The 22,069-nt window shown below is 38.1% G+C and overlaps 1 protein-coding gene across 4 annotated transcripts in view; it reads left to right on the top strand.

The window, feature by feature from the left end:
- The window catches only part of tox3 (TOX high mobility group box family member 3), a 107,075-nt gene extending 85,307 nt beyond the window's left edge, over positions 1–21,768 (top strand). For 3 of the 4 annotated variants that reach the window (XM_039762891.1, XM_039762890.1, XM_039762889.1), the window contains 4 exons: positions 12,039–12,305; positions 15,811–16,038; positions 18,967–19,047; positions 19,466–21,768. In XM_039762891.1, the coding sequence (XP_039618825.1) occupies positions 12,039–12,305; positions 15,811–16,038; positions 18,967–19,047; positions 19,466–20,176 (1,287 nt within the window). In that variant the 3' untranslated portion in view covers positions 20,177–21,768. The remainder of the gene's footprint in view (positions 1–12,038; positions 12,306–15,810; positions 16,039–18,966; positions 19,048–19,465) is intronic. The other variant, XM_039762888.1, reaches the window with a different exon arrangement.
- Positions 21,769–22,069: the final 301 nt, after the last annotated feature.

Below are 22,069 nucleotides of genomic sequence, written 5' to 3'. Positions count from 1 at the left end.
TGACTTTGAGTGAATTTGACATGTATAAAGATTAAATGAAAGAGGCACAGACTTTAAGGGATGGAAAGTATACACTATAAGTGTGATAAGATAAAACAGAAAACGCTAAACATACAAGATTGTTTATCAGGTTTTGTTACTGTAGGATTTAAATTGTGCAGAATTCTGTGTTGGTGACATGCAAAAACTCAATCTTTTGTGTGTGTGTGTGTGTATATATATGTATATATTCATATATTCAAAATCGGTCCCGCCCACACGCAGCTGACACGGCATTTCTTGATTCTTATTCGTCCTCTTCCAAACCCTTCCCCACGCTGCCTGCGACCTCCCATACACCCCCACGCTGCTTTTCTCGATTCCTATTCCTCCTTCGGACTACCAAACACCTATTCACAACTACATCTTTCAAGAAGTATTTCTTTCTTCTTGATTTCTGAATTCCTTTCTCACTGTTTTCCATTCCTATTCTTACACCGCCGTATGCTACTGCGGGTGTCGGCTAATATTGAATAATTTGTTACAAGTTAAGCTAATGAAGTAATTTTCAAAAAGGAAGAAGTGACATTTTGCTTTAGCTAAATGATTCTCATTCTGAGTTTTTCTAAAGTAAAGGGGTGGGCATCAGAAAATTATTGTTGATTTGTCTTATCACTTAATATAATTACTTTGACTTTGCTTTTCCACAATGATCATGGACTCCAGAGGTCTATTTTCTCTGGTGTGTATACAAATTACATTTTTTTTCCGCTCCTCAATTGTCAAATAGCCTCAACTAAATATATATTTCCCTATACTTATCCATCACTTATTAGAAGCCTAATTACCCTAATTGAAAAAATTTGAATAATTATATATTGTTTGTGTGTGTGTGTGTATATATGTGACAAATAATACTACTGTAGATTATGCTTCTACTCATTATGGTATAATGCATTGAAATAAGCATTATTCTAAAGAATGGTTGGTTGGATGGAGATGCATATTGTAAAGTGTGTGTTTTATATGTACATACTGCATGGTACTTTGTGTTTTACTGAACTGTTATTTCATGTTTTATTTCCTCCATATTTGTAAATGTGTTCAGCTCTCTAAGCTTATTGAAGGGAGTTGTGTTTTATATAAAAATTGAATTGCTTTGCTGTGGCCGACTGATTTATAGCTGCTGTAAGGTAAGCACAGCTTTTGAGAAAGTGGCAATATATAGAGTCTCAGATGTGGAAGGTAGAGGGTAGGATGTTGGTTAGCTAATTAAACTTTTTATTTGTTTAATTATACATGTTTGCACCTCTCAACAAATTTCTCAGTGATATATATTTCATGTAAAGAAAGACTTTAGTCTGCATGCTACTGGAAGGTTTGCTATATTATTTCAACAGAGATGCTTCATGCAAACAAGGGCAGTAGGTAGATTTGCAAGGATTGGATATATGTTATTTTTACAAGCTGCTGAGACACTTAAAATGGTAATGTAATCTAGATAGATATACATTTATAAAACATAAAATTGCAGATGTAAAAATATCTACAAGGTGGAGCATGAAAAAGTAGCCCAGTTTTTTGTTTCAATGTCATTAAGAGTTTTATCTGCTATGTAACAGAACGCTAAGGACTGTATTCTGTATGTTTGTTCTGTTCCTCAGAGCAATCTGATTGGTCAGTTTGGCTTTAGTGATAAAATCAAGAAAGGGAGTGTGAGTGTAAGACATGAGGAGGAGTAAAGGTGTAGGAGGCATACCAAGAGTCACCGTCAAAGACAGGAAAAATAAAGCAGACAGGAAGTAAGCAAGATGCCTGGAAATGAGAAGCAGACTTTCAGGAACATGCTTGACAGGGTGCGCCAGTCAATAGAGGTTTAAAAGATGGAGGATACAGAGGAAAGGCTCTGAAATTGTACAAAGGGCAAGAAATATCAAATATTTTTAAACTATTCTATTACCTGTGTTTGAAGTAATGTGGCGAGTTACAATAGAATAGGAAATGTTATACTTGAAAAGTTCTTTTGTTTTATAATAATAATAAAAAATAATAGAATGTTCCATACGTAATAACATATTCATAAAAATAGACCACATCCCATTTGTTGTCGTAATGATCATATTGACTTACAAGGGTTTCTCTCCATATGATCTGTAGTGTTGGTGGCAACCTGTTGTGTAGAAGGGTTTCTTGTGTTTTGATGCATTTCTTACAGAACCAGTAATATGCCAGTTTCACCAGTTGATGAATTGTGTGTGTTGCTAGAGCAGTCGCAACTGAATATTGTTCCAAAAATATCTTGTGTGTCCATTTGAACATGCAGCTCCCCAACTGAAGTAAGATTTTCCACTGAATATGGCATGTCTTCTCTCCAGTAAGCATACATATGTTTTAACTGAATTAACTAAACAAAAGCTTTACTTATGTTTGCTGCCTTTAAAACCAATATATGCATGAATGTGTGATTGAGTGTGTGTGTGTGTATTAATGCACAGCAGGACATTTTCAACGTGTATATAATGCACATGTGACTTTGGGGCAAGAAATTAATAAATGTGTAACTGGTATGAATTTCAACAAAATAACCAACTTGTACATTGTAACTAGTAGGGGAGCACCGCTGGGCCCCAAACCTCAGACACAATGAAACTCAACACAATCCTGGGGTAAAATAAAGGATATTTATTCACCCAAGATACCTTTTAGCAATCATCTGTGTAAGATCAATGAACAAAGCACAATACAAAACAAATTCTTCCTCGTTATGTCCTCCTGCTGAGTGTTTCCGCTGTGGGGTCCTTGCCACACTGTGCCTTCCCAGAAGCATTTCTGGGCCATATAGAAAGTCAGCACCCAGGGAACGTGACAGGGTTACACTTCCAGAATCCAACTCCCAACTGGGCTACCACAAAAGGACTGCAACCACTTGCCGTATGGGGGATGGAACTGAACAGGCATGCTCATCCCTTTTTGTGACCGCCAGTAACATGCCGTCTGAAGCTTCATCCATGACCTCTGACCTTTTCTTTTCTTTTTTTTTCTTTTTTTCCCCTCCCCTGCCCAACCCCCCATTCTTTTTTAGTAAGTAATACACGAGACATCAGACAAATGAGCTTCTCTTTTGTTTCTGTGGAGACTCCTGTTCCTTATTCCTCATTGCTGCAGTCTATTCAATATACTCTTAGGTGGGTAGTCTGTTCTCATGCACATGGACCCCAACCATACAACTAAAGACAAAATCAAACCTCTTTGATTTTATCAGAGTGAGTTGCACACTGGTTGAAGTGGGTATGCCACATTAGGTGACTAGCTTCACAGGAGTGCACCTCTGACTTGCGAAGATTATGTAAATAAAGGCTATGACTGAAAATGGCTGGAAAAGTTGTCCAATGTGACATAGGCTTTACCTGCATCTTGAGACTGAAAATATCTGGTTATGAAACTCTTATCTACAATAAACAAACAAAAAACTTTCAATAATTAATTTGCTTAAGTAGATATAATGGCTATGTAACACTTCTGCCTGGCAGCATCTGAATATTTTTTTAAACCACTTTCTTGGAGTCTGTCTGCTGCCACTTGTGTGTTTTGATTCTCTCCTGCTGTTCAAAAAATATGGTGTCTCTAGTTAATAAAGCCATATTTCATGAAAAAGGTTTCTGGTAGTTCTGCATTGGACTGCTCATCTTCAGTAGGACAGTTTGTGTCTAGAGGTACTTACTGTATGTCCCTGGTAACAACAAAGGAGTGTGGACTAAGCACAAATAAGAACCTCTTCATTTGACATTACATACAGTATGTCATTTAGGTTTGCTGTTTAAGTGGTTTTCTGGAACATTTTGGTGTCATTTGCTATAGTTTAAATGCATAGTATATCCTGAAGAGAGAGAGTTCAACATTTGCCAGGATGCTACCCATATGTTAACTTTACACTGGCTACTTTCAACAAGAATATAATTCCAAATGGAACATTTTTATTTTGGAAGTTTAACCAGTCACAATGTATTGAGCAGTGAAAAAAGAAAAACATGTTTTCTGTAGTTAGATTTGCTGTCTGTCTGGATAATCATTTTGAAATTATCTCTGGCCACAAGAGGTGGTGCGCCTGAAACCGTAACCGGCATAGCATTGTTCCTCTCTGCAGTCCGACTCCTTGCCGAGTTGCCCTGACATCAGTAGTACATCAATTTCAGAGAGAGATTTTTTTTTTCTTTTTCTTTTTGTAGACAGCTATTGTGACATATTGGGTCAGTCAGAAATGAAAGATATTCATGCAAGCATGCAATACTTGTAATGAAGTCTCACTCTGACCTTCTCTGTGATTGATTCTGTAATTTAGTTTTCTCAGGCAGTGCCTGAAATGAAATGAAATCATGTTGAACAAGTTTTAAATACCCACAGTGCACCAGGAGAGAAGGAAAAAAAGCAGAAATCTGCAGCCCTAGGGGGTGGGGGAGGGGAGGGGGTGAGTATATGAAAAAGGCAAGGCAGAGATGGAAAGCAATTTATCTTCATGCTATTATAGCCTTTGCCAGCATTCAGAATTTCATTTTTTATTATACTTTTTTTATTATTTAGCTTAAGTGCTTAATTCTGCAGGTAGCTGTAAATGGAAAAATAAAATAGTGTTGCTTTTTAAAATGACAGTACGAGAGTATGTGCCAAGGCCTGATAAACTATCTCTAATAGGAGTGACCTTTCGTGTTGGTGGAAGTTACTTGCAGGATTCATCCTCCATAATTACCATATAGATTATTTTATTCCTTTCCTGCAATGAAACATTCCAGAGAGCACTGTTGCCGATTGAATAGAAATTGAACTTGTTAACATTCTTTTCAGCCTGTTATATCTTTCACGCAGTTGGCATTAATAACTAAGCCCACTACCCCACCTTTCTTCACAACTCCGATATCTTCCAGACCAGATTGTTGCTTCCTTTACTGGGGGCTCCTTTTTTAGTGAGCACCTACTGGCTGTGTGCTACTGATTTTTTGAGATGGGGAGGCAAGCTCTAGAGATCTGGATAAGTGTTCTTAATAGAAGTGAAGGGTAGGTGGAATTTAATTTATACCATTATAAATCATCATCCCACTGTCCTGTACAGTTTTACAACACACACAGTTTGGACTGTTTGTCCATACCTAGGTTGAAGATTTCTGCTATTCGGCTCTTCCAGAGAACCTTGACAACAGAAAATTCAAACCACACCTTTGTTTTTGGTTAACAAGCCTAAATAACAATCAGTCTGTCCACTTTCTTATCCTATTTTTTCCATTATAAGGTCACTTTGAACTCCACTTTACTCTTGGAGGTATCTGGTGTGAGGGTAGGAACCAAATCTTATATGGTCTGCAGTTCAGTTGCTCACCCAACCCCATAAGTCCAATTTAGAGCTGTTACTTATAAGGACATAAATACATTTTACACATTGAAATGTTTAACATATAGCTACATTGCCCTCATATCTCTTTTTTAAAAGTCATCTGGATCTCTGCTTCAAATAAATGAATTGATATTTTTTTCTTCTCCTGTTTCTCTTGCCCCACACCCCTTTTCACCTTCAATGTATTTACCACTAATTTCCACCGATATATTCAATTATCTGATTCACTTTAACATAGCTTTGGGATGTGAAAGGAAACAAGATTACCTTGAGCAACACATCTGGACACAAGAAAAATGAGCTAGATAGTGACTTATTCAAGATTCAAAAGCAATTCACATTGTGGGTTTTCTTTTTGTTTGGACACTTGGCTCATCTAAGAAGTCCTTGGCACTACAGCAGTTTCCGTGTCTTTATAGATATATGTCTGTCTATTAATTAATCAACTAGTAATAAAAACCTGCTGGGACAGAAAAAGATTTGCAGTACCCCCCTGAGCTTCAATACCCTGATGTTGGTTCACAAGTGAACACCACTTTCTGGTCTGAGGTATTCTTAAATAGTGGAGCGATTAGAAAAGGCAGGACTTCTGTTTCCGGGAAGTTAGTAACATCAGATTTCTTCCAGTCAATGGAGAAAATGAGAGAAGGAGTTAACAGTTGCACCTGCTACTGCTTTGGAACTGTATTTTTTGTATTTTAAAAACCCCGAAGACACACTAAGGATGCATGTGTGACAAATCATATTTTGCCTTTGACTTCCGTTCCAGTCTATTGCAGAAGTCTGTTTGTCTTCTGAGCTCCTTTTCCTATTATGTTGCCATCATTTTTTAATGTGAACTTGGCTGGAGTCATGTATTTGGTGATAGTGGAAAACTTAAGAAGAATCTGTTTCAAGCCATGCAAAATAAAAAAATGAAAACAGAATGGCACGGCTTACCCTTTGTTCTTCAGCATTCTTTCCATTACTAGCCATAATTTGTATTGCTACCAGAGACCTACAGTGTACTAGATGCCATGACCATGAAAATGTTTTGTGCTATTGATAGTGCACTCAGAATCCTGTTTGAAATATCTGCACCTAAAAGTAAATTCCCTTAATCAATACCAGTATTAGTGGATCCACAGTAGTATTTATTCAGAAAACATTGCTCCATACTACCTTTTGAACATTGTTGTGGCCATTATCTGGAACCCTCTATCTATAGTATGTGTATATTTCTGTCTTTATATTGATTAGGATAGATGGATGGATGGATGGATGATTGATTGATTGCACTTATTGTCCCAAGGGAGAAATGTACCTTTTATTGAAGCTCAAGAAATATTTTGACAAATGACAACAACCTCAAGCCATTGTCAAGCCATGGTAATTTTCTGCCTTTGCACCAACTGTATACAGTAATCCCTCGCTGTATCACGCTTCGACTTTGTGGCTTCACTCTATCGCGGATTTTATATGTAAGCATATCTAAATATATAACGCGGATTTTCCGCTGCTTCGCGGGTTTCTGCGGACAATGGGTCTTTTTACTTCTGGTACATGCTTCCTCAGTTGGTTTGCCCAGTTGATTTCATACTTGGTACGCTATTGATGGATGGCTGAGAAGCTACCCAGACAGAGCACGCGGTTAAGTTCCTGTGTGCTGATTGGCTCAGCGACTGAGCGCCAAATTCGATTCCGCTGCGTTAACCAGGAAGTCTCGTCTTGCTCATTCAGCATCAACGTGCTTCGCTGTGTAAAGAGTTAACTTTTGTGCTGTTTTGTGATTCTTGGTGCATAGTCAAGCCCTTCGTTATGGCTCCAAAACGATCTGCTCCTTTTACTGCTTCAGGGGCCGTGCCTAAGCGCCAATGGAAGATGTTAACGATTGCCGAAAAGGTGAAAGTTTTGGATATGCTGAAGGAAGGGAACAGCTACACCACTGGAGAATGCAATTATGGCATCAATGAGTCCACAATCCTTTTTATTTAAAAAGGAGGAAAAGAATAAAAGATCTACGGCCTCAGTGTCCTTTTAACCAGGGTGCAAAACGAGTTGTAAGTGGATGTAATAAGGCGGTAGTCTGGATGGAATCTGCTTTAGGGATTTGGATTGAAGACTGCCAGAAGAAGAACAACGGCAGTGCTACACAGTCGCCTGAAAAAGCTCTTTTAGAAGAGCTGTAATGCTCTCCTTTGTTGTGCAGTATAATTAAACTCATCATCGGACAAGCCGTCGTGTCATTGTTGGTGAGTAACCATAATTCATTTTCTACGTACAGAACTTATTACTTGTACATACGTTTAGTGTCACCGTACGCACATTTTACTGTATAAAATTTTTCTTGCATTGTACGTATTTTTTGCTGGTGGCCTGTCTGTCGTAATGGCTGTAACATACTGTAGATCCCGGAATACAAGCCGACTCGGTATATTAACCGACCCCCTTCTCTACCTACTAAATTGCATGTATTTGCCGATGACTGGTATTTAAGCCGACTCCCTTCTCCAAGCAAAATTTTCTAAATTTCCTTAAAAGTGTCTCTTCAGGTATATTTATCATGTTTATCGGTGAGAATTTGAGACTGCCAGCATTTTTGATGGAAACCAGGAAGTGATTGCGGAGAAGTTTGGTAAAATGAAACCTTTGTGTTGAAACTATATACGCAAATATGGTACATCGGCGGGTGGATTTCCGGAGACTCGTTATAAATTTGATTAACTTAAATACGCAATACAGTGGACCCTTGACTTACGAACTCAATTCGTTCGCGAAGGCTAACCCATAATGCGTTCCGAACCTCACACTGCAACACTTACTTAACCTTTTCATAATAAAAAAGGGTTGTACAATGTGCATAATTTACCAAAACACCAATAATGTTTCTAATGTGCTAACCAAAAAGTTATAACAAGTACCATTAAGCTAGGAGCATGGTGGCGCGCATGGTCACAGCAGCTCAGGGCTCCTCTTTTCAGTGCACTTCTTTGTACTTTTTTTTTTTCCTTGTTTGTGCACGATCGGTTCGGTGAACATCCGCTACACTCGTCGGAACCTTATAGACGTCGGTGTCCAGAGCCAGACATCTGTTTCGAGTGTTTTTCATCACACATATAACATCCCAGACAACATAGCGAGACCAGCGTGCTCTCCGTGGATTGTTGTCGGGTCTAGGAGACGACACAGATGGAGGAGGGAAAGAAAGCAGAAGCGGGGCCGCAGATCCGGCGTTATGCTAAGGCTAAAAAACCAACCATACAAGCCCTATGCAGAACTTTTTTTCTGCACTGAAGGAGCTGCTTTTAATCTCATTGTAGATGTGTATAGTGACAATAAAAGGCATTCTATTCTAGAAACAACAATTTCATACTGTACTCACCATTTAATTTGACATCTTTGGGCTGCAGGAAGGGAGAACGAGGAGAATGAAACGGAAGGTGGTTATTGTTTAGAAGGAGCCTCCTTATGCAAATCTTTTCTTTGTAAAATTGTCGAGATGGTGGATTTCGACATGCTGTACATATTAGCGAGATCGGTCACACGAACAGCACTCTCATATTTCCACACAATTTCCATCTTCGTTTCGATTGTGATCGCTTTACCTTCTCTTCCTTCCTTAGCAATTATGTGTCTTGCTTACATGGTTTTAATGTATATATATATATATATATATATATATATATATATATATATATATATATATATATATATATATATATATATATATATATATATATATATATATATATATATATATATATATATATATATATATATATATGCAAATCACTGCAATGACGGAAATTACATCCACAAACACATGTATCTGGGCTCCGACTGACGCTACTAATGCTCTCGGTTGTTTGTTTACAATCGTGCAAGCGGATACACGTGACTGCATCCGGGTCGTAACGCAAGATGTTGATCGTAAATCAAAACAAAATTTTTTATTTTAAACTTTCCGATAATTTATTATAAATTTTATTAATAAAATCAACAACTAAAACACTTTTTTGAATAAATTCTTTATTTAATTTAAAGTACCGGCATGCAAAGTTACTTCATCTGAAAGACGGCTCTGTGATTTCGTCATTATTTACTTCCGTATTCATCGGCAAAACCAGCATTGCGATTAAAATCTTGAATCTGAAACGATACTCGTTGTATAAACCGACCCCCAAACTCCAAGCCAAAAATCTAGGACGAAATTCTCGGCTTATATAACGGGATCTACGGTATGTGATGTCGGAGACGCTCGATATCTTTAAAATAATATTTAGGTTTTACTGTATATAAACAGTGTGTTTACATACATAATTTCAAGGAATCTTTCCTAATATCTAAGAGAATACAAAGGGTTTATGCTGTATAACTGTGCAGTATATGTTTATAATAGTGTGGGAGAGTTTATAAAGGCTTAAAATATATAAAATTAACCATATGAACATATGGTTTTTACTTTCCGGATTTTCACCTTTTGCGGGGGGTTCTGGAACGCAACCCCCACGATCGAGGAGGGATTACTATAGTTGAGCCATTCAAAAGTAGTGCAGAATTTCTAACAGGCTTTTTCAAATTGCCCAGTAAGCAGGTAGGCTGTCCTGATAGAAACTTGAATGGGCGCAGAGAAGTTATCCAGGGAGTGGTTAGTGCTATAAACTTCTCACCAGATAAGTTGTGCTTAGTACTGGCCTTTTCTCTGAGAGTGTCCAAGAGCAAAGATTGCACAAAGAAAAGAAGTAAAATATGTAGACATTCCAGTAATAAGAAATTGAATGTTACTGCTTATTACTGGGAAAAAAAATGATGTTCCAGTCACACTTAATTCTGAGGGTCAAATGCCAATGAGAAGTAGTGCTATTTGGCATTTAGATGTACCAACAAACTGATCTGTAAATAAAGCCCTAGGAGCAAACCAAATAAACAGTCTAAATAATATGATTCACTTAGTGCTTCACAGATCGGTCTTGCTTTTTTTGTCTTTGAAGCCATTGTGATATGGTGGTAAACTGCAATCGGTGTCCCATGGTACACAATCACAACGTTCCTTCCCCCACCACCCTAGTAACACGATTGCAGATCCATTTAATGTAATTCAGGGTGCCAGGAGGCCACAGCCTTTCTCAACAGCATCAGGCGCAAAGCCAGGACCATCCCCTTAAGAGATACTTGTTCATCACAGGGTATTCACATTTACACATCCACACTTGCACTGCGATCATTTAGAATTGCCAGTCCACTTGCACAACTCTCTGAATACCTGGAGGGAAAATCCCACATGCACAAGGTGAGAAATGTGAATACCTCCACATAGATAATGATAAAGAATTTGAACCCACTGCACTATACTTCCATACTGCACACCACAATATTATTAAACCTATGACTAAACAGAAGGCAAATATTCTACTGAGTTTTCTTTATTTTGAAATCACTTAGTGATAACTATATTTTTACCATCTTTTTCAACTATATAACTTCCTTTCCAGCTGTTAACTGTTCTATAGTTGTGGAATGATGGTTATCCAATTGGCTTATTCCCTAATGCTTTCACTACGACCTCAATAAATGTGATGATCATTATCTTTGTTTTCTATGCTGTAAGATCAAAATGCTGTTTGTTCTAATTTTCTTTTGAAAGCCACACCTGTGTTGCCTTATTATGTAAATTAATCTTTACACTTGTATAGCATTTTTCTCACTACTCAAAGTACTGTACATAGTGTATGGGGAGCCACTTCAAACCACCATTATTGTGTAGCATTCACCTGGATGAGGCGACGGCCACCAATTTGTGCCAGTCCGCTCACCTCACATTAGCTGTTAGGTGGTGAAGAAGTGAGAGAGAGCCATTTGGAGAAAGGGGATGATTGGGGGGGCAGAATGGCTAGGTCATGGTTGGCAATTTAGCCAGGACATCGAAATACCCCCTACAAAGGATGTGTGGGGACTTCTCATCCGAGGGACACCGCCATTTTTGCAGCACAGTGTCCCTACACTGCACTGGGGCATTGGGATCCACATTCAGACCAAGCGTCCCCTGCTGGCCTTGCCAATACCTGTTCCTGTATAGCAATCCAAGCTTTTCCTGGTTGGTCTTCCACCTAAGTACTGGCAGCGTATTATGCGAATGTCAAAGCCCCACTTCCTGCCTTTCACCCAGTGCTTCCACCTCCCTCATACCACCCCCCGCCCCGCCCCAAACTCTCCCCGGGAATCTAAACTGGACTAAGTCGGTTTGATAATGGATAGAACTGACAAAAACTTGTCTTTTTTTGAGGTTAAGTATTTGTCTCTTAGTAACATTCTGATCCTCCTGTGGAATTTGAGTAGAACTTTAAGCTGTCTGCTGTGAAGAACACTATATTAAAATTAATGTTGTTGATCTGAATTTGTACTGAATAGGAACTAAACAGAGTGAAATTGATGAGAGTGGGAAAATGTTAAATTAAACAATGAGCTAGAAATTAACTTTTGATTGAGGTATATTGCAGTCATAAAAAATATAAACAATGGTGGTTTCCAGGACACCAGGAGAATGTCTGCATCCCTGCACTGACCTTGTAAACAAACTACTGTTTCAACTATAGAGTAATGCATGCAACCTAAAATGTCATGAATTATGTCTTTCTTTAATTAAAAATCAATGTAGCATTTTAATCAAATTAAAAGCATTTTTTGTTTGTTCTTTTAGAATATTGGTCAGCCCCACTTACACCACTACTCGCACAATCCTGCCATGGTCATGAGGTCTGTTGTGAGTATGAATAATGCACCGGTAGGAATGATCTCACGAAACCAACTGACAACTATAAACCAGTCTCAGCTGAGTACACAGTTGGGATTAAACCTTGGGGGTCCTAATGTACCTCATACTTCACCATCACCACCTGCAAGCAAGTCAGCTACCCCTTCCCCATCCAGTTCCATCAATGAGGAAGACGTGGAAGAAGCAAGCCGGGTAAGAATGACCGCTCTCCATTTCAGAGGTTTAAATTGATATGTGGTTCAGAGTCATAAGGAGAAAAGCATTACTGAGAGTTAGAAGTAGAAAACGAGGGCTGTTCTAAATTGCCCCTTGTGATTAATAAAGTTTTTATAATTTAATTAATATGTTTATTGTAAACTTATATCTTTAGAGCACTCTTTTTAAATGTCTGCTTCCTTGGTATGTCAGGATATGTATATCTGGACATACTGTTTAATCCATTGCCCTATGATTTACTGGGAAGAACTATACAGTACAGATTCTGCTTTGAAAAATATAGCAGATAATTCCCTATAAATGCACTTGGTGAAGAATTAGACTGCTACTAATTACTAATGCCACTTTAGACTGATGAACTGATATCATTGATGCATCTTCTGCATTGTCGTCTTCTCCCTGATCGCAGTTTAAATATAAAGCCCCATGTAACCCAATAAATGAACTAAGTAAAATAATTGTAATACTACTTTAAGGACTGTCATTAGTTGGCAGTTATTCTAAGCCTTCTTTAATAACAATAATTGACTAACACCTTGCTATTACATTTGTTTGAGTTTGTATGTGTGTGTATGTGTATGTATGTATGTATGATACTGCAAAAAAAATTAAAGGAGCACTTTATAATCAGAGTATAGCATCAAGTTAATGAAACTTCTAGGATATTGATCTGGTCAGTGAAGTAGCAGAGGAGGGTGTTAATCAGTTTCAGCTGCTTTGGTGTTAATGAAATTAACAACAGGTGCACTAGAGGGGCAACAATGAGATGACCCCGAAAACAGGAATGGTTTATCAGGAGGAAGCCATTAATATTTTTTCCTCCTCATCTTCATCAGTGATGGTTTGGGGGGTCATATCCATGGAGGGACACAGAGACCTCTAAAGGCTAGACAACGGCACCTTGACTGGCATTAAGTTTTGGGATGAAATCGTTGGTAACATTGTCAGACCCTATGCTGGAGCAGTGGGTCCTGGGTTCCTTTTGTTGCACGACAATGCCCAGCCTCATTTGGCAAGAGTATGCATGCAGTTCCTGAAGGATGAAGTACTGTAATTGATACCATTGACTGGCCCCCATGCTCACCTGATCTAAATCCAATCGAACACCTCTGGGACATTATGTTTCAGTCCATCTGAAGCCGCCAGGTTGCACTTCAGACTGTCTAGGAGCTCCGTGATGCCCTGGTTCAGATCTGGGAGGAGATCCCCGGGAAAGCATTCATCGGCCCATTAGAAGCATGCCCCAATGATGTCAGGTATGTATAGAAGTACACCTGGGGGCATACAAACTACTGAGTACGATTTTGAGTTGCTTAACTTGATTTGAATGCATGTAACTGCTCAGAACTGATTACTTGCAACACCAAATTGGTTGGATTAGCTCGTTAAGCCTTTAACTTCATAGACAGGTGTGTCCAATCGTGAGTAAAGGTATTTAAGGTGGTCAGTTGCAAGTTGTGCTTCCCTTTTAACTCTCCTCTGAAGAGTAACAACATTTGATCCTCAAAACAACTCTCAAAAGATCTGAAAACAAAGATTGTTTGTTATCATGGTTTAGGGGAAGGCTACAAAAAGCTATCTTAGTGGTTTAAACTGTCGGTTTCAACTGTAAGGAATGGAATCAGGAAATGAAAGGCCACAGGCACAGTTGCTGTTAAACCTAGGTCTGGCAGGGCAAGAAAAATACAGGAGCGGAATATGCGCAGGATTGTGAGAATGGATACAGACAACCCAGAGATCACCTCCAAAGACCTGCAAGAACATCTTGCTGCAGATGGTGTATCTGTACATCGTTCTACAATTCAGCGCAATTTGTACAAAGAACATCTGTATGGAAGGGTGATGAGAAAGAAGCCCTTTCTGCACTCGCGCCACAAACAGTCGCTGCTTGTATGCAAATGCTCATTTAGACAAGCCAGATTCATTTTGGAACAAAATGCTTTGGACTGATGAGAAAAAAAATTTGGTCATAACACAAAGTGCTTTGCATGGCAGAAAAAGAACACTGAAGTCCAAGAAAAACTCCTGCTACTTACTGTCAAGTTTTGATGGTGGTTCCATCATGCTGTGGGGCTGTGTGGCTAGTTCAGGGACTGGGGCCCTTGTTAAAGTCGAGGGTTGGATGAATTCAACCCAGTGTCAACAGATTCTTCAGGATAATGTTCAAGCATCTGTCACAAAGTTGAAGTTACGCAGGGGTTAGCTATTCCAACAAGACAATGACCCAAAACACAGTTCGAAATCTACAATGGCATTCATGCAGAGGGAGAAGTACAATGTTTTAGAATGGCCGTCACAATCCCCTGACTTGAATATCATCGAAAATCTATGGGATGATTTGAAGCAGGCTGTCCATGCTCAGCAGCCATCAAATTGAATTGAACTGGAGAGATTTTGTATGGAAGAATGGTCAAAATACCTCCATCCAGAATCCAGACACTCATCAAAGGCTATAGGAGGCTGTTACTGTATATTTGCACAAGGAGGCTTAACTAAGTATTGATGTAATATCTCTGTTTGGATGCCCAAATGTATGCACCTGTCTAATTTTGTTATGATGCATATTACATATTTTCTGTTAATCCAATAAACTTAATGTCACTGCTGAAATACTACTGTTTCCATAAGGTATTAAAAGGAAGTTGCTACTTTGAAAGCTCGGCCAATGATAAACAAAAATCCACAAAGAATTAAGAGAGGTTCTCAAATTTTTTCATATGACTGTGTGTGTGTATATATTAAAATGTTAAAGGTTATTTTCATGCTGAAAAGGAAAGAAGGTAAAAGAGGCAACATTTTGGTTGTATAGTTTTCATCAGGTGTGCAACTGAAAATGCAATAAACAGGTACCAAATGTAGGAAGAAGAACAACAAAGCCATGGCAGATAAAAGGATAAGGAGAAAGTAACTGAAAGCTGCCATTAGAGAACATGAATGGAGAGATTAAAAAAATTAGTCAGTCATTAAGACCTGAAGAAATATATGATGCTTAAGTTGAGAAATATTTTAGTTATGATAAAGGGAAGTGAAGTGTTCTACTATAGGCTTTGTGAGATCTTTGATCTCAATGGCTCAGGTTTGCTCCCTGAAATGGTCTGCTAGTTGAGAGTTGAGTCTCTCTCTCAAGACATATCCAGATCTCCAATGACAAGTTCAGGTTTGTTAGACAAATACGTGATACTCGGATAAATCATTGAACATCCCTTTTGTTCAAGTCCACTGTGAACAATCCAAGCAAATCATATTGCCATTTTTGCTTGCTGAAATGGATGAGAGGATTTACTTTATACTATTTGTATTAATACTAGTACCTTTTAAGTGATTTGTTTGTGAATATCTACTCAGCCTTTATCTTTTTTAAATTATAGATCATGAATACAAATGCAGAGAATAAATAACAGCATTGCCAAATTTTACAACACTATTTGTCCATTTTAGTAATTCATTTTCTCAAGTGTGTATTTGTTATTTTTTCTCATAGATGATTGGTGAGAAAAGACCTGCGCCTGATTCTGGGAAAAAACCGAAGACCCCCAAAAAGAAGAAAAAAAAAGACCCAAATGAGCCACAGAAACCAGTCTCTGCCTATGCACTCTTCTTTAGAGACACACAGGCAGCCATCAAAGGACAAAATCCAAATGCAACCTTTGGAGAAGTTTCTAAGATTGTTGCATCTATGTGGGATGGCTTAGGAGAAGAACAAAAGCAGGTAATATTAATGGTGGTTTGAGGGACTTCTCACTGATGATGATGGTTATTTAGTAAAGAGTGTTTCAAAGAAAAGTGCAGCAGAACAAGACAATGTTGTAGAGAAACACTTGTTTACCATGTCCACAGTAAATTACAACTTAAATTCAAAGTCTATTGGGGATATTCAAATAAATGGTATTAAAATTAACTCAGAATGAATATTGTTTTATGCTATCAGTGTCATGAATGTCGAAAATTAAATTCATGTTTAAAAACAGAATAACTGTGAACAAAAAAAAAATTAAAAACCTGAAAAGGACCATCGTCTGATGCTCTCTCTGTGAAATAAATGAAAAAATTAGTCTTTATTTACAAACTAAACAAAGTTGAATCATTTTATAAAATGCCTGTTATTCTTGCTAACAAAACCATACAATTCACAAACCTTTATTATGCCTAAAGAACATTCATAGTTTTGGCATATTTTACATTTCGATATATTTATTTATAACTTTTAAAAATTGCATTCTTCAGCATTTGGGGGGCCTGGTAGTTAAATGAGGGGTCAGTCAGTAGACAACATTGAACCAGCAGCTGTTTGGTTTATATTCTACACTGCTTTGTCAAAAATTAAGCTCAGTGCTGCCTTATGTACCAACATGTAAACCAAATGGGTTACCAAAAACTATTTTAAATTTATCTATATTGAAAACAAAGAAAATTTGCTATAACATTTAAACATTCAGGAGATGTGTCTTAAATACAGTAAATAAGCTTGCACACACAAGACCCCATAAATGCATCTCTTTCACTTTGTTATACTGTAGAAGGAAAACTAAGTGACACCTAATCAGTTAAGTGCTTTGATGTGCAGTGAGTGGGAAGGACCAGGAGTGGAGTGTTGTGTATGCAGAGTGCCGTTTATTGATGGCAGAAATGCTTTTGGAATTTTTCCCAAATTGAGTGGAGCACAGAAAATATTTGAGTGTTAGACTCTTTGTTTTCGACAAACAAGTCAGGAAGCAAATGCACCCACAATGTCATGTCCACTATGCACAGTATAATGAAGTTGGCAGAGGTCAGAGTGAGAAGAGATCTTAAGGAAATAGACATCATGTAACAAATTGCTACATATACTGTAGTAGAATCGCTAGCTCAAGTGCTCTTTAATGGTGTAAAAATACTTTGCATTACGTAAACAGATGGCATTACGAAAACCCACTTACTGACTGCCCTTGACCACACAGTGGAGCCAACTCTTGATGCCACTAGTGACGCTCAGTGATTGAGAAGACATATACTTGAGAGAATAGTATGACATTTTCAAAACTGCTTAATTTGACATGTTCAGAGATATAATCAGTGCACTTGCATACACTTTAATAATTCACAAACACCTGGTTTCTAAAATGTCATGTAAACCCTTAATCTGGTTAGACAAATCAGGTTATTGGGCTCTGAGAAACCCGTCTAACAGACCTACTGTAGATTTCTCCCTTGAGTAACCCAATTATTGGGCCATAGAAATCTTAACCGGGTAATATATAAGGATTTTATAGTCAGTTCATGTCTGTTGAACTCTGTTCAACTGCTTAGATTCACACACACACTTTATGCAGCCACAGTTTAAAGTGTCCACAAGATAAATTTCCTGAGGCAAATGCTTGAGCGATTGCATTATTTCTTTTCTATTTGAAATAATCTTTCTCAATATTTCAGTGATCACTGAATTTGTGTCAATGAGCGAAACGCTCGGTGCTAAGCTCAGAGACGCCATTCTTAAAAGAAGTAGGGTAACGTAAGAAAAGTAACGTGTATTAAGTAGCTTTTTTATATATATATATATATATATATATATATATATATATATATATATATATATATATATATATATATAAAGTAGCACATAACTTAATGCAATAATTATTTTATTGAAGTAAAAATACCTGAATTATTATCACAACAGTACTGGGTGTAAGGCAGGAAGCACACTTACTGGGTCATTTGCAAAACTCAGTTGCACAGCCAAGCAGAAGAGTGTGCCGCTTGTAGTCCAGTAACAGAAACATATTAATAAAGTGTCAGCTATTTATTTTTATAGATGTATTGAAGCCGTGTGATTGGGTGATGCAGCGGGCAGTATTCCTGTTGCAAATCTTTGGAGGCTCAGCAGGAGAATATACAAAGGGAATGTATGATATTTACTTGAGAGTAAATGTAGGACTAAACATATTTAAAAAAATAAAAATAAAAAAAATCACAGATGTCATGCTTATTTAACTCTATTTTGTGCAGTTTAATGATGCTGAAGCATTCTGCCAAATGAAAATTCTAGAAGACTACTTGTGCATGTAAATAGGGATCTTTAAGAAACCAAGTTTCTGCCTTAAACAAGGTTACTTACCTTATCCCAGTTGTGTGTGTATGTAAATGCACGCAATGATGCCAGAAGTATACATTTATCATGTTAAGTGACTAAAAAAGTAAAATGTTTTCAATTTCAATCCATCCTTGTTTAACACTCGATCCTAGAAAGAATGTTTTAAAATGCTTACTTGCATTTACAGTTCTAAAACGAGAGATAGAAGTATTAAAGTCATATTTGTCTGTTTAAATGGACAGCAACATGAAAACTTTGTGCTTAGTTTCAACTGTACACAGCTATGTCCTGACAAACTGTGTATTTCATCATGTTTGATGCCAGCTCACTTCCACCCTGTGTAAGAATGAATAAATGTGATTAGTCTGCTTCAGGCAAAACCCTTTCATGCACACCAAACATACAGTAGTCCAGTCCATTCCAGCCAAAGCTGAGCAGTGCTGCCTTTCTGAGCACCCAGCTCAGGGAACAGATGCACTTCTACATGACCTTGTCAATGCTAAAGACTTAATCTCTGTTATTCGTCTATATTGTTTTTTTTTTGTTTGGTTTTTTTTTCCCTCCCAGATCTACAAAAGTAAAACCGAAGCAGCCAAGAAAGAGTATCTGAAAGCCCTGGCAGCCTACCGAGCCAGTCTTGTGTCCAAGGTGAGTAGTCTCAGAGTGCTAATATAACTTGTGAGGGGCACATCTGATGAGCTCTGTTTTCAGTGTTTCACTGTAGATACTTGGCATGTGGGTGGGTCAGCCTGGTAAGCTTCAGATGTTTTGTAAAGCCCAGTCTTTTATCTTCTATATATTCCTGAGTTATCTAGTTTGGAGATGTTTGCTCTGCATTTTCTTTCCCCATGGAGTGTTTCTGTCATTCCAGCACTGTATGGCTGTGTACTATACTCATAACTCGTAGGAATTTCAGAAATATGCTGAAAAATACATTTTAAAAAAAGGAAATTAAATATACAGTTAGTGTAATAAAGAGACTGGTTGAATGTGACCTCCTCCTACAGTAAATTGTGTTGTTTTTAATTTTGGTGTCACTTTCTGAAATTAAAATCTCATCTCCCAGGCTGCTGCAGAGTCTGCCGAGGCACAAACCATACGTTCTGTCCAACAAACCCTGGCTTCAACCAACTTATCCCCATCTCTCATCTTGAGCACCCCAATGTCACAGCACCCATCCGTATCTGCTACAGCACAGGTGCTCCAGCAGGCACTCCCAAGAGCTATTGCACCAAAACCACTCCAAATGAGACTGTCCGGTAACCAGATGGTGAGCTCTACCAGTGTGGGCCCTCCCAGCATGCCATCAAGCATTTCAACAACCCTGATGAGTTCCATGGGGGCACCAATGGTGGCATCTCCTTCTGGTACATCACAGCTGAGTCCTTCCATGCAGCCACCTCAGCTGCAGCACTTGCAACAGCAGCACATTCAGCTGCAACAGCAGATGCACCACCAGCAGATCCAGCAGCACATGCAGCAGCAGCACTTCCAGCACCACCTCCAGCAGCAGCTTCAGCAGCACATGCACCAGCAGCAAATGCAACAACAGCTGCAGCACATGCAGATGCAGCAGATGCACCAGCAGCAGATGCAGCAGCTCCAGCAGACACAACCCCCGCAGCGACAGCCATCACCTTTACAGCAGTCCTCTGAAACGGCACAGCCACCATCGGGCACATCTCAGATCAACGGGCCATTGGGCAGTCCACAGAATGGTGCACAGATACAGGCCCAGGCCCAAAGTCAAGTACTGTCACAGGTCAGCATCTTCTGAGCCACAGGAGAAAGGTCAAAGTATCAGCCAGGTTATTTTTCTATGTTGCACTTAAAAAGTGTGTTTAAAAAAAAATAAATAAATAAAAAAATAAGCAGATAAACATTTTACTGAGCTGCGCCCCTGGTTTTAATGGATTTACTGGGATGGACATTGAAGAAACAAATCCATTGATATGAATATTTCATGTCTATAAAATAGGCAGTGTAAAAATCCCACTTTGGGAGTCTGGGATTTATTAATGAGCAGTTTGGGTGCATGGCACCTGGGAAGTGGACATGGTCACTTTAAGGCTTTCTTTTTTTTTTAATTTAACGTCAAAGCTTTATTCAAAAGGTTTTCAGAACCTTACTGCTCAACAGCCTGAAAAGATAAATGAACTGTGCCTGGAAGAACTGGAATACCTATTGGTTGTCCAAAGTGATGGACTAGGAGCTCAGGACAAAAGATGGATGGTTGAATATTTGACTCTTCCAGAAAGAAGAGTGCTTTCTGGTGGACTTGAAACTCTGGAGATGAGGTTGACCAATGTCGTCCATTAGTCTCACTCCACTGTACATGGCCAAACAGAACACTTGAAGGTGGTCTTGCACTGAACTTTGAAATTCATTTATTTTTATTTTTGTAAGTATACTTGTATGTTCTATTTTGTGTAGACTCCAGCAGCGTTGGCTGGCCATTGTTCTCTGAATGGCTTGAAGTGTGCAGACTTCCAGTCAGTTAGATATCCATCCTACTGTGCAACTGGGCCAATGGTGATTGTCTAACCTGGACTCCAGACTCAAAACTGTGAACGTAACTGATTGTAGTTACCAGAGAGGAAGAAATGACTGATTCAAGTCTTTGGTGAGACTTTCTGGAATGACACAAATTTGATGCGTATATGTCGCACAAGTCGAGCCCTTCCAGCATCTGTCTAGTACCTCAGAATTGTATGCTCTCTCATAAAATGTTTATATATATTTTTTTCATGTAAATGAAATATTTTATGGAAGAAAGTGTTAATCACTGACTGTAGACTGCGGATTTCATGCTTAATGTATTTTTTAAAACAAAGACACTAGAACCAGTGCAGGATCTGCAGCGCCTAGCGCCCAGTGTGCAAAGGATACTTTTCAGTAAGTTGTATATTTTTCTTTTTCTTTTCATATCACATGATGTAAAGATTTCATATGTGAGGCTTTAATGTAAACATTTATACATCACATTGTGTGTTTCTGCTGTTTTATACTTTTTTATGAGTTTCAATAGCAGCAATGAGTTCTTTGTATTTTGCTTAACAAAAAAAACTTCCTTTATTTTATTTTTTTTAACTTGATTTAGAATAAATACATTTCATTTAAAAAAAAAAAAAAGCGGTTACTAGAAAAACATTTTTATTTATTATTGTGATTTGTACTTTTTTTTTTCCTTTTGCGTAATGAAGTCTGCCTGCCTATGTCATCAGTTTATTCTGAAATATTGCAGTTTGAAGCATCACAAGAGAGCTCTGCTCCTAATTCTGAAGAACAAACGTTGCAAAGAAAAGAAGCAATTATTTGTATTAAAAAAAAAAAAGGTAATAAAATAAACCAATTTGTACCTCTTATGTATCCTGTTTGCCGTTTTCTAGAGATTGAAATATGCAAGGTTTTGTTTACATGTTTGTATGTGTTGTATGTTCACAAAAATATGTTGTTTTGGACATAGGTGTTACTCAGTTTTACAGTTTACAGAATTTTCTTTTTTGGATATCTACATTATGAGCTGGAGGCCATGCCAAATTCCAGCTCCCTTTGCTTCTTATTCAGTCCTAAGTCTGTCATTAAGCCTCTTCTAAAACAGTCCCTCAGCCATGTCTAAATGTTTTGCTCACTGGGATGGGGTGTGGGGGGTTGGGGAAAACCAACACAA

This window comes from Polypterus senegalus, chromosome 9 (genome assembly GCF_016835505.1).
Source record: "Polypterus senegalus isolate Bchr_013 chromosome 9, ASM1683550v1, whole genome shotgun sequence".
Taxonomy (NCBI): Eukaryota; Metazoa; Chordata; class Cladistia; order Polypteriformes; family Polypteridae; genus Polypterus; species Polypterus senegalus.
Note: the sequence above shows the minus strand (reverse complement) of the source record. Positions and strands in the feature narration are given on the sequence as shown.